This window comes from Sylvia atricapilla, chromosome 24 (assembly GCF_009819655.1).
Source record: "Sylvia atricapilla isolate bSylAtr1 chromosome 24, bSylAtr1.pri, whole genome shotgun sequence".
Taxonomy (NCBI): domain Eukaryota; kingdom Metazoa; phylum Chordata; class Aves; order Passeriformes; family Sylviidae; genus Sylvia; species Sylvia atricapilla.
In genome coordinates, this window is record NC_089163.1 from 3,029,074 (window position 1) to 3,044,717 (window position 15,644).

The window sequence follows — 15,644 nt, forward strand, 5'->3', positions numbered from 1 at the left end:
TTTTTCCCAGTCTGTGACCTGACACTTTTTCTCCTAAAGCTCTCGAAGTAGCAGTGCCCTTTGTAAAAGGTTCAGTTTAAGCTTTATACAGAAATTTCTTTTGAAACAGAGAACCTTTTTTTTTTTTTTTTTTTTTTTAAAAACCCTGTTTTACAAAGAGTTCTTGTGGACTTCTGGCATTTAGCTGAAAATTCCTTTTTACAAAGCCTTCTAGCTCTCCTTTCAAAGCTGCTCCTCATCCTGCCCACGCTCAGTGACTCGGATCTGAGAAGCTTTTTTGCTCAATACTTTCACCAAAAACTAAAGAAACTTCATTGGCAAAGTGACTTCAGTTGTCAAGGTAACGTTGTACCTGGTTTTCATGTGAAGAGTATTTGGAAGTTTTAATCTCTCTTCTTGGTTTTGCAAATATCTACGTCAAGTGCCGATACTTCTTTGTATTACGATATCAAGTTACTGACGTTGTGAGGGCCACACATTTATGATGCTGTAGCTGCTATATTTATTTAAATGGAGATGGACAATTACTGCACTAAGGAATGAGGAGAAAAGCAAGGAATCAAGGTTAGTTAGATATCTTGGATTTTTTTTTCAAAAGAGAATTAATGGTGTGAAATATCAAGTGTAACAAAGGGTGCTGTCATTTTAACTGAGATTAAATAGCCAGATATTCTTCTTTTGTTTAAAAACATATATATTTTGATGTTTGCAGTTTGGGGGTGGGGGGTCGGGATAAATGGTACCTCATCTGTGGTGGCAGTTTCCAGTATATTTTCAGAGTATATGGATTTCTTTTATTTTTGTACCTGCTCTCCTTGAAAAAGAAAAAAAAAAAATCTCAAATTTTATGTGCTGTTTGAGGAAATCTTGAGTGGCACAGCAGATCCCCTCCTTTCTGGCTGGGAGCTGGCTGTGAATAGTCCAAAGAGGGACATGGGCACAGGCTGATGGCTCTTCTTGCTTTGCAGACACCGGCCTTGGGTTTCTGCCTGTGGAGAAAAGCAGTTCCCATCTCCTCAGACACTGCACCGAGACCTCACTTGTGCTGAACAAGTGCCACTAAGTGCTCCCGTGGTGGGGGCAGGCCCAGGGTATTGCCGAGCCCCTCCTCACCCAGCCAGCCCTGCCCAAACCTCCCACCTGGCCACTGCTAGATCCAGAGCTGGAGAGAATCATAGAATGTTTGTGGTTGAGGCGTTAAACTCGCGACATTTGCCAACAGGAGGAGTGACTCCACTGTAAGTCGCCTTTTTTTCCCTTTCTAGGGACTTGAGCCGTGGCCATTTGACTCAGGATCGCTGTGTCACTGTTCCATGTGTCATCTGGTTACACGTGTCCAAAAGTTATTTTTATAGGATTCATTCCGGTCTTCTTTTGGGAGTTTGGCCACAGAAATGGTTTGCAAGAGTAAAATGGGTTTCTGGAAGTTGTCAGTCAAATTATTTCAAGATGCTCTTGGTCCTAAATGATTTTCACTTCTTCATGTAGAAATACTTGTCCTATAAACTGCTCAACATGAGATACCATGTAGTCTGCTGTAAAAATTCCAGCTACAAGTACTGGTTTTCTACTAGTCTTAAAGTTCACTCTGGTGAAATTCCAAGCTCAAGCTTGAGCCCTTTTTTTTTTTTTTTTTTTTTTTTTTTTTCTCCCCTTTTCTTATACCTTCTTCATATCTTGTCCACTTTTGGTATTCTCTCCATTTTGTGAACTGAGGGTTTAGAACCTTACTCCAAGCACTTTTATAACCAAGGAATCAAAAGCTCAAATTACGTATGTTGAACCTGTAAATTCAGTTTTCAGAGGTGGTTGTTTCTAAATGGCCATTGTGGTCTCTGGTAAGGCCAGGCAGATGCTCTGTCCCTTTCAGTGCCGTGGAGTTTTGTGGCTGCTACTAGCAGGTTGATTAGATCTACTCAAAAAATTCCATAGGGGTGTCAAAGGGAAAGATTTCTGTCTGTCTTTTCTACCCAATGATGGTACTTTAGGTTGATGCTATGTGTTTGGAATAGAATTTTTGGTTTGGCACATGTTGAAATCAAACTTCACTTCGCCAATTCACTCTTTGTTTTTGTAAAATATTGTGGTTAGAGCTTGAGCTTGTTGATGCTTTCTGCTGGTAGAAGATTTTGTACTTACAGTAGTTGAGGTATGAGCAAGATGGATACAGGATCCTACATCTTACCTCTCGAGCAGAATCTTAAAAATCCTGATCTCCGTTACACTAAAACCCAAATTGTTGTCCCCTGAGTAGACAAAGGTGCATATGGAGGGGAAGGAGTTGTAAGGGAGAGGTGTGCGAGGGAAAATATCAAAGCATTGGTTTGGCAGGAATGAGGGTGTTGGGGAGACTCCATCCACTTTCCATCCCACATGCCCTGGCCTTTCACATCCTGTCTGAGGTACCCCCTCACCTGACACGGGTTGTTACCGTAGGGTCCTTTTGAAACAAAGCAGTTCCACTGTTTAAAACTTGGAGTGACTTTTATTTTTTTTAAGCAAGACAGTCCTCAGAAAGTGCCTTTTTAGAAGATGGTGCTGTAGATTTTTATTTTCCAGTTGTACGTGGCTGCAAATTTAAGATAAAATTATTGAAAATGCCAAGTGTTTGATGGTACCTTTTTAGGTACCTTCAAACATCAGCTTCTCTGAGTCAGGACCAAGAATAACCAGGAAGGTGTTTTCCTTTGGAGGGAGAGGCATTGAGGAGCGATCACCAAATTCAGCTGGTAGGCTGGGGTTAGGTTGGGTTTGGTCAATGTGATTTACCTCTTCATATTGAGGGGGCTGGGGGTTTGGGGTGTGGGAGAAGCCATGGGGACCTGATTGGTGCCGAAAGGAATCCGTAGCTCCCGAAGGATGTCTTCTCTTAGGGGAAGCATTTTCCCAAAGATGGAGACAAACTGAAGGGCGTTTTAAGAGGATGTCTTAAGGATGGCCTGGGAGATGGTTGGTCCTCACATGGCTTGTGTGTCTTTGGGATGGGTCAGTGAGTCTTCTGATTGCCAGCTGGGAGCTGGATGCTCTGGGTGGGAGCAGCTTGGTGGCCGGGCAGTGCCACAGAGGGGTGGGTCCATGGTGAGTTTGGTGAGCGTTCCTGCAGTCAGGAAAAGCTGTAGACTAGACTATTAAACACTGCACCTCAGTAACCTTGTAATGCTGCATAAAGTAATAATAATAGCAAAGTTGTGCTTTGATGACACTGTAATGTGCTTGCACATGCCTGCAAAAAAAAACACTTCCCTTTCCTTTGGTTTCGGTCTGAGTAGCAATTATGGGACTTTTCTTTTATGATGAGCCTTGTCCTTTGTTGTGGTGTTTCTGTATATTTATTGGTGGTCTGTGTGCAGCTCATAGGTCTGTGTGTCTGCTCTGTGTGTTGCTTTTAACACTTATTTTTAGGCAGGAGAAGTTTCTGAATGTTTTGGTTTTCTTCTCCAAAGAAAGTTGGCTTAACCAGTCGTTGTTTGAGAGGAGACAATTAACCCGCTCGCCATAGACAAGTGCTTCATTGGTACCTTGTTTCTCTACAACTAAATGATTTTGTGCATTTTATTACTGTTTATAGTGTTGGGCATTCAAGATGTGAAATAACTTGATGTCAGGATATTTTTGAATATCAGGAGCTTAACCGCAGAACTCACTGAGTAATTCCAAGTGGTCTCTTTGCAGGAATCTGTTCATGTCCAGGCTTTTTCTAAGAGTAAGCAGAGCTTCTGGACATCATCAATGAAATGTGTGGGGTCCAGAGTCCCAGCATTGGGCAGTGCCCTTGCTGAGTTGCCCACACCTCATTGTTGAGGGGATGCTGCAGCCTCCCCAGGCACAAGTTGACTCTCTTTGCTCTGTAATTTCTTCTGATTCAAGTTCGAGACATGATCCAATGTCTCTTGTAGCTTGTACCAACTTTCTTGTCTTACTACAGTGCCCAATGCCACTGTGTTGGTATTTAAGCTTGCCATGATGTTCAATTATTTTATATTTCCAGTTTCTCAATGTTACTAGGCTGGGGTTTAGAAAGCATTTTTCAGTCTAAATTCTGAGCCAAAACTGTGTCTCCCGACCCTTTTAGTAGTAGCTGTTTCTACCTTTTAGACTAAAAAGGGCCAAAAATCTTGCACCATCAGCTTGTTTGCAGCAATACCCTCCATCCCCTCCCCTGCCTGTCAACCAACTGCTTTGTGTCTCTCTACATTTAGCTCATACAGAACCTGTTGAGATTTAGAAGTTGCTGCCTCTTCTTTCTATCAAAAAGAATGAACTTGCACCTGATGAAGCAGTTTTCTGTTGGACACAAATTTCTTGCCTTGGTGTCCATGAGCTGCCACATGCGAGGTTTAATTCCAGCAGAAGTGTTTCTGTTGCAGTCATTCTGTTGCAGGGTGCGTGATGGTTTAAAGTATCCAAATTAAATAAGAGCTAGCAAACCACTGAAAAAAGACATTCTTAAAATACTTTAAATAAAAAAAAAAAAAAGAAAAAAACAAACCAGCAAACCAAAATACAACAAGGAGGAGCTGCAGGTGGACAGGAAGGACCTCCTCAAGGAGATGGAGAGTGTGTGGGATATTGGGATCCTGTGGCTGTTGGGACAGCTCTGCAAGGGAAAGAAAAAAGGTGGAAGAGGCAGAAAGGGCAGACTCAAAGTAACAGAGCACAGTAGGAGTTATTCAAACTCCTTTAAAAATAATCAAGTGGGAAAATCAAAACAGAATATTGACGCTAATGGAGAAGCAGCAGAGCCTCCTTTGCCTCCTGTAGCAAATAAAATAGCAAAACCTGACAGCTGGTGTTTTCCTTCAGTACCTCTCAGTTCTTGAAAAGGCCTGTAAGAACAATGGGGATGAACTTTTAGGAGGGCCTGTTGCCACAAGATATGGGCTGATGGTTTTAAACTGAAGGAGGTTGGTTTGAATTAGATTTAAGAAATTTTTTACAGTGTGTGTGATGAAACACTGGTTGCCCAGAGAAGCTGTGGCTGCCCCATCCCTGGAAACATCCAAGGTGTCAGGTTGGGCAGGGTCTGGAGCAGCCTAGTCTAGAGGTCCCAAGTCACAGCAGGGGGATATGTCTGGATGAGCTTTAAAAGATCCCTTCCAATCCAGACTACTCTGTTATTCTGTGACTGCTAAATCAAAAACTAATATATGAGGGGGGAAAAGCATGTTCCTGTGTACTTTTAGGGGTGCCTGTTCTTCTCCAGGACCATGCTGCAAGCAGGTGGCAGTGCCTTTGACAGCTGCCCCCTGAAATCAAGCTGTGGTTTTATCCAAACCTTGGAATCCCTTCCTTGGGTGAAACAGATGCAGCTTCCAGTGGATCTGCTGGTTCAGACAGCACCGACCCAAGGGGTTTTGTGAGCAATATGTGGCCCTTTTGTACAACACAGATGTCCTGAGAGATTCCTGGTTGCCTGGAGCTGTGCCTGGCTCCCAGGAGCAGCAGCAGGCAGGTGTAGAGGTCAGTTTTGCTGTAGCACTGCAGTTGCCCTGCTCTTACTCAGCTCTTACCTACCTCCCCATTCCCTGACCAGTCTCTCTCCCTCCACCTCCTGTATGGAATTGGCCATGTTGAGGATGCTGTGGCTTTGTGGAGCACAGATCAGCTGTGGATGTGAGGGTGAGGGTGGGATGGTGACAAAAGCCTGTAGAAACAAAGGACTGGGTAGGAGGTGGGTGGGTGTCAGGTGAGCTGTGATCAGCTCATGCCTTTCAGGGACATTGATGGGGACATCAGACATGAGCTTGGATGTCCTGAACTGTTTGTGTTGGACTTGAACTCACTGAGAGCAAGTATGTGCCTTTTTCTGACCAGGAACAGAGCTGGAAAAACTTGTATTTGCATTGGTAGGATGGTTAGTATTTTTCTTGAACTGTTTTTAAAGCTCAAAGTCCTTGGTCAGAGTTGGTTTTGTGTTGAATTACTTAATCAAAGCAAGCCCTGAATTAGAACTACCCAGAGAGGAGAAGCTTTTAAAATAAGTGGTTTCTGGAGAGTAATGTCATCAAATAAACCTACTTCCTGGTAGACTTGCAATTTTTTAAAAAATAAAATTTAACCTTGATGTGTTTATCTAATGAGAATAATTAATTCTGCCTTTATTTGAATGTTGCCTGTCCAGTGATGTCCTTGCTCTTTACTGTGCTCCTGCAGCTTTCCATACACTCCATTGCCTCTCCCCTCTCCACCCATTTGGAGTTTGCAGGGCCATGGGGAATGTTGTCCAGTGAATGTCAGGGAGCCGTGCAAAGCTCTGACTCAGTGAGAATGTGGAGGTGAGGATTAAACATCACAGATCAGTTCAAAAAGCAGTTTGCCAGCAGCAGGAGGTGGTGATGTCTAGGAACAGAATCGTGTGGTCACTTGGGTATGGGAAGAGGAACAATCCCTCATCCTTTGATACCAGATCCCCCATTGTAGACACCGCACTGTGCAGAAGTAGGCACCTGTGTGCTTAGATCCCAGTTTTGGCTTTAAGCTGCTAGAAAAGAATGGGTTTTCAGACCAAAATGGAAGAGGTTTTCCCACAGGTTCTATGTGAAGCTGTTTTGAGACATTGGCAAATTCTCCAGCCAGGAGCTCTGGAACCAGCTGGTTCTGAAGCAGGTTCCCTTTCTGACATGGGGGAAACAATTCTGCCCCATTTTTCATCTGGAAAATGTTTGTGACAGTTCATGTCGCCTTACAGGAGTGAGTTACTGGGTGATCTGAGGGTGAGCCGTGTTGTGACAGTGGTAACCTCATCATACAAACACGTGCACTTCTTACACATTTGCATCTTCCAGTGAATCCAGTTGTTTGGAGCCCATCCCTGCTGGGAGCCAGAGCTCTTCCATCCCATTGCAGCTCTGCCCGAGGCTGAAGCCCCTTGGGATCAGTCCTGTGTTTGCCATCCTGCTTTCTTTAAACTAACCCAATTTGTTGTAAAACAGATGCTCAGAGGGCAGGTTTATTTAAATGAAGGGTGGTTGGGTTTTTTTTTGTTTTTTTTTTTCATTGCTGAGAATTACACAGGTCTTTCAAATGCATTTGGCAGTTCGAAAATTAATGCTGTAACACTATCTATCAACACAAAAATATGGCTGTATGTTTAGTTCAGGGCCATGCTTTCCCATAAATCATAGATCCACAACCCATTTCAGTACAGGTGTGCAAAAGTTAGCTTTTAAAATAGTTACTAATAAACTTTCATTTTGCTTACACTTGCAAATCTCTTAAATATCTTCAAAACCAGTTTCTTTGATAGAAAATACATGTCTTGGTAGGTAGTGTCCACTCAGATGTAATAGCAAAGTGATGCCCACTGGAGCAATGCTGAATTTAAAGAACTTTTTGATGTTTTGGAACCTGACGGTGTAGCAGCAGAGTGAAAACTTGATTATTGCTCCTGAAGTAGTGAGGATAATTGAATACCAACAAAACTTGGTGAGAGGAAGAATGCCAGAGATGGAGTTTGGCTTCTGACAACTTTGCAGTGCAGAATGGCTTCTTCTGGGTATTCGCTTTTGTGCATCACTTCTCTCCTGTGGCTGTAGTGTTTACTTTTTTTTTTTTTTTTTTTTAACTTGATTTGTTTTCCAGTGAAATCTTCTCATTTTTGCAGTTTTCAGTGTTGAATCTCGCCTAGAGACAACTACATGTTGTTTTCCTGTAGAAAAACCTGCTTCTAGCTTGTTGTGTTTGGTGTCTGTTTGCAGGCAGGTGTGAAAAGTGAGCTGCAGCACAGCAGTGGGGCGGGCAGAGCGAGTTTTGGGTCAGAAATGTTGGTTTTACAGGCACTGGTGTATAGATCAGCATTCCAGGGGAGCAGTGACACTTTGGGTTCACAGGGTAAGGAGCCTCCCACCTTTCTCCTCCCTTGGTATAAGCAGTTCAGCTCCCCAGGTAGCCTCATGGTGGATAAATGGTGCTTGGTGGGGAAAAAATGGGGCTGTTCACCTGGCTGGAGGTGTGTGATCATGGACAAGGACATTGTCTGTCAGCAGGTGTTACTTCAGAGCTTTCACAGGGATTGGTAGCATTTGGTTGTGAGCCAATATTAAAGGATTTTCAGAAGAAGGTGGCTCAGGTGGCATTCTGTGTGCCATAAACACCACTGGCCAGCGAGCTGTGTTAGTTTTGGAGACTGCTGGAAGCAATGTCACGCATAGAAATCTTGAATATTTAATGCCATGTGTTTAAATTGCTCAAAAAAAAAAAAAAAAAAAAAAAAAAAAGAAAAAGTCATGCTGTTTGGGATTCTTTTGCTGAATAAAATTCTAATAAACCACTCCAGTGGATTGATCCTCTCCCATGTGTCTGCTCTTTCTCATATGCTGGTAACTGCTCCCCTGTTTTGGTGTCCCATTGCTTCGGCAGGAGCGTGAATGTGTTCCCACCGTGAAGGTCCTGGGGGCTTTCGAAGCAAAAGGGAAATGTTTCAAGAGTGAAGTAGAGCTGTGACTTGAGACGTTGCACAAATAGATTGTAGATTGGATGGCAAACAAACTGGTAAAAGCCTTTATTTTTACTTAACCATCTTGACCATGTGTGCCTCTTTGTACCGTGGGCTGCAGCCGTGCGGGGTGGGAGGGAACGTGTTGGTGTTTGAGATGTACTTGCTAAGCAGAAGCCGTGTCCTCTGCCCCTTCTCCCTTTTCCGGACAAATTGTTCTTGCCAAAATTTTCTACCTGTTGCAAGAGTTGCTTTCCTTCCAGCACAGTAAAATGTCGACTTCTTTCACTGTTCCTTCCCTCTCGTAGGCATCTGTAACCTCTGTACGACTGTGTATAGGACACAGCAGTCATCGATCTCTGCTGGCTATAGATACCATCAACTTGAGTGTATTGTAAACGAACTGTATTCATTTGAAAAATAAAATTTTTTTTGAAATGCACAGGTGCGAGATTTTATTTATACTTGCATCATTTTCATTTATTCCCAAAGCAAGGGGCAGATGGAGGTGTTGGTCTGGGTGGGGGGGTGTGGAGGGAGGCACAGCCAGAGACAGAAAACCATTTACTTTTGGTCTCTTTTGTATCTTAATGCTGTTTAACTAAATTAAAAAAAAAAATAATAAAAAAAAATTAAAAAGGCAAGAGCTTGTCGAAGTGCCCACAGCCGACTTGGGGCAGGATCACTGCTGTGTAAATGGGAAAGGGCTCTGCAAGTGGACACCCCGGGCTCCCTCCTGCTTTTATGGGTCGTTTCGTGGGATTTTTTTCCCGACAATATTATTTATTGCTGATTTGGGCGCTGCTTTGCTGCGGTTTGCGGTGTCCCTGTCACCGATACCCGCCCCGGAGCCGCCGCTGCAACGGCCCCGCGCGGGCCCGGGGCGAGAGGGGACAGCGAGGGACAGCGAGGGGACAGCGAGGGGACAACGGGGATCGGCCGGGAACGGCGAGGGGACAGCGGGGATCGGCCGGGGGACGGTGAGGGGACGGCGGGGATCGGCCGGGAACGGCGAGGGGACAGTGAGGGGACAGCGGGCATCGGCCGGGGACGGTGAGGGGACATTGAGGGGACAGCGGGGATCGGCCGGGGACAGTGAGGGGACAGCGGGGATCGGCCGGGGACGGTGAGGGGACAGCGAGGGGACAGCGGGGATCGGCCAGGGATAGCGCGGGTCGGCTGGGGACAGCAGGGATGGATGGGAACGGTGAGGGGACATCAGGGGTCGGCCGAGAAGGGTGAGAGGAGAGTAGAGGTCAGGTAGGAACGGTGGCTGGAGAGGAGGGAAATGTGCCGGTAACGGTGCGGGGAGAGAGCGGCCGGCCCGGAGGAGCCGTGTGCTCTCACACCAGCCGGGGTGAGGCCCCTTCCCCTCTTTCCCCTCCACCTGTGCTTGTGCCCCGCGGCCCTTCGTGCCCTCTCTCTGTCCTTCCTTCCCTTCAGGAGTTCTGGGCGGCACATCCCCTTGGTGTCGGCTCCAGGAGCTCCGGCCCAGCTCCCAGCTCCGGGGGCCGGGGCAGAGCCGGGATATCCCCTGGCAGAGGGATTCCGTCCCAGAACTGCCCCTGACCGTGGGTTTGGGCACCTGCAGCCCCCTCGGGAGCTTCTGGAATGGGGTCTGCACTTTCTGCCCGTTGTGCAGAGTGTGCTGGGTAAAAAAAGGAGAAGCTGAAGCACTCTGCTGTTCCTTCAGAGCCTTGGAGTCCCCTGGGTTCACAGCCCTGGGCTGAGCCTTCAGCTGCACCACGACAGAATCAGTCACGTCCTCGGCTGTTTTTGTCCAAGCTCAGTAAATACCACATGGAAGCTGGTGCTGTGAGCAGCTCCTTGTCCCTGCAAACCATTCCATTCCTTGGGAGGGACAGGTGGGACAGGTACACAGGTGGGACACCTGCCCTTGTGCTGCCCTATTTTGAGGACACATGTCTGCTGCATTAGGCCAGGTGCCAGGTTGCAGCTTGCTGCTGCTTTTCTCCTGAAGAGCTCCGTAGCTTTTGGTTGCAGCTCCATTTCGGGTGTATTTCCATGAATAAACACATAAATCTTCCGCTCCCTTTCAGTCACCTGTTGAGCGAGATGGCCTCACTGAGTGTGAAGCCGGGCCAGCGCTTCACCTTGCCGGACTGGCAGAACAACTCCATCCTCATCTCAGCTGACGCCGAGCAGCAGCGTTATAATTCCCACCACATCCGGCAGGAAGGACGAGCTCTCCGCAATGAAACTGGTAACCAGGTGAGCCCTCTGCCAGGGGGCTGCTCACAGGTTTGTCAGGACAGTGGGCTGAGGAAGAGTGTCTCGATTTGGGTGTATGGATGAGGGAATAAAGGGCCTTAAGTGTACAGAACATGCTAAATGTGGGTATTTAGGCCCTTTAAACCCACCTGCAGTGATGTATCTGTACTGTCACGAAATTCCTGAGTGGGTTTCTCACATTCACTACCACTCACGTTGTTCTCTGTGCTCTCCATTTGTGATTCCAAATGTGTTGTGTTCCTGTGAGAGACTCAGTCAGTCCTGAAAAAAAGGGAAGGGCTTCAGCAAGATTCCTGAAAAAAAGGGAAGGGCTTCAGCAAGATTCACAGCTACAATTTTAAAAGGAGTTAATGGTATTTCTCTCTAATTCCAGGCAAGATGGGATGAGCAAAACAGCCGAACCCACCTCAAAGATCGTATTGCCTGTGTGGACAAATGGAGAGAGGCCCTGGCCAGATGCCTCACAGAAATAGATTTGGAAATTGATGCCTTAACCAAAGTAAGTTGGGAAGGCAGATGGCTGGAAATGAACTTAAACTCTCAACATGGGATGTGAAATAATTGAGGCTTGTCTTGTGCAATGGGCAAGCCCATCTGGAGCTCAGGAGAGGCTTCTCACTAGATATATTTATATATATATATATGTATATTTTATACTGAGATCCATACTTCATGGAATGACTTCCTGGAAAACAAACCACTGTATTCTTGGCTGAGCCAAGCCAATGCAGCTGTATATTGCACGCTCCTGTTTGGATTTCTGGGTGGATTTTGTTGTTTGGACGTTTTATAAAACTCTGAAGGATAATAAGAAATATGTTAACACCATCTTTCAAAAATGTTTGGGTTTAAATAGAGAATAGCAGTGGGAGATCTCTGATACTGTGAGTTCTAAACTCAGAGGCTGCTGCTGCTGCTTCTGGAGTTGTTAACCCCCAGCAAGTGTGACTCCCAATGCAAATGGCAGGTGTAGAGGACTAAGGTGTTTGGCTCTGGCAATTTTTATTTCAGACTTAATAAAAGGTTTCAGAACTGCAAGGACAATGTGAGATCCTCTTAATGATGGTATGGGTGGGTGCCCCTTCCTTTCTCTCTCCCATCCCTAAAAGATCCACTCCTCCACCTGGTTGATTGCTTCTTCCAGGTGAAGGAAGCAGCAGAAAATGCCATCCAGGCAAAGAACTTGTGTTTGGATGTTGCCATTGAGTGTCTGACGCTCCGTGAGAGCCGTCGTGACATCGACGTGGTGAGGGATCCTGTGGAGGAGGAGCTGCTCAGAGAAGTGCAGGTGATTGAGAAAACCAAGAAAGAGCTGCAGCAGCGAGTGGATGACGCCTTCAGACAGCTCTGGTGAGGAGTGACAGTTTTTGGCTCATGACTGCTCTCCTTGCTTGGCCCCAGACACTTAATGTGCCTCTAATGCCACACTGAGATGGGCAGGCAGTCAGGGAATCACACAGGAACCTTGGATGATTTTCAGGGTGTGGGATTTGGCAGGGAAGGGTCTGTCAAGGGCAATTTGATAAGCACCCTTTGGAAATTTTGTCCCAGATCTCTTGTGCTGCCTGCCTTGGTTTAGGAATCAGTGGCTACGAGGTGTTAAAGCTCCTCAGCCCTGATACTCTGTGGGAATCCTTGGCAGCTCCATTCTCCAGCGTGATACCAGCACAGAGCCTGGGGCAGCCAGGCAGGCAGTGCTGGGCAGGTCAGACCCAGTACCCAGGGAGGGTGGGAGCTCATCATTCATTTCACAAAGATGATTGATGTGGTGATGAAGGCTTTGGGAATTGTGAGCAGCCACTGCCCTGGGCCTGCTCCCTGCTGACTCCAGCCTGGCTCTCCACAGCCTCTTAAAAGAAGCTCGTCAGCAGGTGATTAGTGACCACAAGCACAAGGTGGAAGCACTGGAACTTGATCGGCAATGCATGTCCTTCAATCCCACCTCTGGCAACATCTCCTTCAAAGTCAACCCAACACGGATCCCAGATGGGTAAGGAAAGAATCTCTCCTTGTGATCCTGGGATGCTTTTTCCTTCCATGCTGTGTCCAGGCTTGATGGGTAGTTTTGGTGAGAGCTGAGAACAGAAGTGGCATGGGGAAGCCACAGACTTTTGGGTGAGAACTAAATTGTCACCACAAATCCAGCGGGGGCCAGGTGCCCTGCCTCCCTCCTGCCTGGCTGTATGTGACACTCAGCAGTGTGGTGTCACCTCTGGCACAGTTGAGGGGGACCTGCTGCTCATTTTCACTTGCCTGGCATTCCCTTCCATGGTTTGGATGTGTCCCTGGGTGGAGCAGATGTTGGGCTAGGGTGGGTTCAGTCTCTGAGGAGATTAGGCAAGATGTGACCTCCAGCTTTCCAGAATCGTTTTGTGCTGCCATCCTGGGCTGCGGCAGGTGGTTCCTTTAAAATGTCTTGCAAATACTTAATTTAATTTTGTAACTGATTTGTTCACAGATCAACTGCACTTAGTGAGTGGGAACAGAACAGCCGTTGCAACAAGGAGCGTGCTGAGGCAGAAATTAAAGCCTCGGTTGATCTCCGAGGAGCAATCACACTTTCCATTGCCCAGGTAAACTGCTCCCTTGGCCCAGAATCTGTGGTGCCATGCTGGAGCTGGTGTGGGAGAGTGGCAGGCACATCTCTGGATCTGTCTGGGAGCAGCTGCCCTCCTGGTTTAAGTAGGAGCCTGGTTATGCTGCAGAGCTTGAAGCAGTGTCAGCAAGCTGGAGGACACATCCCTCCCTATCCATAGATCCCTGCCTTTTGGCTGCTGGAGGAGTGTGACCTGTACACATGTGGCAGCAGCCAAACCTGGCTGCTTTTGCTCCTGGGCTTGTTCAACCTTCCAGGCACAGCTTGGATGAGGACACAGACAGCTTGCAGCCATGTGTGACTGGAGCTGTTCTCTCCTCAGACAAACAATGAGCTGGACGCTCAGCGTATAGCTACAGAGTTTGCGCTGAGGAAGAGGATGAGAGACATGGAAGCAGCCCTTAATGAGCTGAGATGGCAGGAGCAGAATGTAAGTGTTGTTTCTTTGGTCATCAACTACAACCCTGGCTGGGAATGGAATCCCAAAGGCTGTTTGTTACATGGAAAGTGACTCAGCCTGAGTGCAGTTTCCACATTTGCTGTTCAGTGGCACACAGACGATCCCAGCAGTATCCCACCTCTCACCAGTGCTTCACTGGCACTGCTTGGCAGCACTGCCAGGTTTCAGCCTTTTTATTTCACCCCTTTTCTCAGCTGTACCATCCTGGTCCATGTTAAAGCAGAGGATTCAGTCCTCAGAAGCCCTTGAGTAAAATCTATCCGAAGCACAGCAAAATTCCCAGAGACATGGGGGCAGTTTCCCAGTCTGTATCCCAGGCTGTCCCTCATGACACACGTCTATCCTCAGACCTTGGATGAAATTGCTGAAATGGAGGAGGAGATCCGGCAGCTGGAGGAAGACATCCGGAAGAGAACACTGGATCTGAAAGTGGCTCACACCCGCCTGGAGACGCGCACGTACCGGCCCCACATCGAGCTCTGCCGGGATCAGGTACCTCACCTGGCGTGGTCCCTGCAGGGAACTGACTGGGAAAGGGGCCCTGAAAAACGTGGATGAGTTTTAGAGCAGCTGAGCAATGGATCCTACAGTGACATAGCAAAGCAAGGAAAAAATGTCAGAGCTGGGGGGGATGGAAATGAGGGAACTGTGGCCTTTGTCAAAGTCCTGCTGAGTGCTGTCCCCTCCTCCCTGCAGGCTCAGTACGGACTGACAGACGAGGTCCAGCAGCTGGAGGGGATAATCCGTGCGCTCCAGCAGAAGAGGACAGAGTCACAGTGAGTGTCCTGCTGTCCAGGAACAGCAGTGCCCAGCATTGCCCTTAGGGGATGTGCCTCTGGGCGTCCCTGCTCTGGGCACACCTCCAGCACCTGCCTTTTGGTGCTCGTGGTACTTGGGCTCAGGAGGGGCAGCAGTGTTTGGGCTTGGTGGGTGTGGGGTGCAGGCACAGGGGGTCTGTGCTGGGAGGGGAAGGGACTCCCATGGCCCCTGCTTGACTTTGAATCCATCCAGGCCCTGACTGTTCCAAAAGGGACAAAAAGGAGAGCGATAAGGAAGGAACAGAAGTGCTGCTGTTGGACTGACAGCTCCCCGGGTGCACATCCCTTACTGCCCTCCCAGAGCAGTGTGTGGGCTGACTATTCACTGCCCAAAACAATGAGTATCTGATGGGTTTGCTCTTGTACAGGGCCAAATGCTGCCAGAAAGTGGGAAGTTGGGTGTTTCCTGTCCAGTTTAAAATCATGGAATATCCTGAGTTGGGGAGAGACACACAAGAATCACTGAGACCAACTCCTGGCCCTGCGCAGGACACCCCAACAATCCCATCCTGTGCTCGAGAGCATTTCCCAAATGTTCCTTCAGCTCTGGCAGGGTTAGGGCTGTGACATTCCTGGGGAGCCTGTTCATGGGAAGCAATGCAGCATTTGATCCCAACTCCCGTCCCTTCTGCTCATTCCCAGGGATGCCTTGGACGCTCTCTACCGACAACTTCACCGCATTCGGACCGATATTGGCTACAAAACCAATTCTCTGCAACTGGACAACAAGTGCATGGACACCCGGAGAAAACTCGTGGTCTCCGTGGAGAAGTTTGAGCCAGAGGTCGATGCTGTCAACCGCACCAGGGACCTGCCGAGGAAGAGTCAGCTGGAGCTGGTTTAGCGCGCCGGGAATTGTGCGAGCGCGGGGGAAAACTCCCGGTGATTCAGTTCCGTAGCGAGGACAAGCGACATCTGCGTCGCGTTTGGGGAGAATGGAATTCTCCTCCTAGTTTATTTTATAACTGTCTGGCCCTTGGATGATGTTTACAGCCTCCCGCGCTCCGAGGAGATTTAGAAACAATAAAGGGCCTGTCCCCAGTTGTCATCCGCGGTGATTAAATCCAGCCGGATTCCAGGAGG

General features: G+C 47.6%; 1 protein-coding gene across 1 annotated transcript; it reads left to right on the forward strand.

Moving 5' to 3' along the window:
* The first annotated feature begins 10,494 nt into the window (after positions 1-10,494).
* Positions 10,495-15,597, forward strand: TEKT2 (tektin 2). Its single transcript, XM_066335376.1, has 9 exons — positions 10,495-10,666; positions 11,061-11,186; positions 11,832-12,037; positions 12,534-12,677; positions 13,146-13,260; positions 13,606-13,713; positions 14,092-14,235; positions 14,440-14,519; positions 15,204-15,597. The coding sequence occupies exons 1-9, from the start codon at positions 10,511-10,513 to the stop codon at positions 15,403-15,405; spliced, it is 1,281 nt and encodes a 426-aa protein (XP_066191473.1). The 5' UTR covers positions 10,495-10,510; the 3' UTR covers positions 15,406-15,597.
* Positions 15,598-15,644: the final 47 nt, after the last annotated feature.

Bases quoted from the DNA above. Each gene is read 5' to 3' on its own strand.
- TEKT2 (XM_066335376.1), top strand. From the start codon at position 10,511: ATGGCCTCACTGAGTGTGAAGCCGGGCCAGCGCTTCACCTTGCCGGAC. The intron at 11,187-11,831 runs GTAAGTTGGGAA...TGCTTCTTCCAG, and splicing joins AAATTGATGCCTTAACCAAA to GTGAAGGAAGCAGCAGAAAA. The intron at 12,038-12,533 runs GTGAGGAGTGAC...GGCTCTCCACAG, and splicing joins GACGCCTTCAGACAGCTCTG to CCTCTTAAAAGAAGCTCGTC.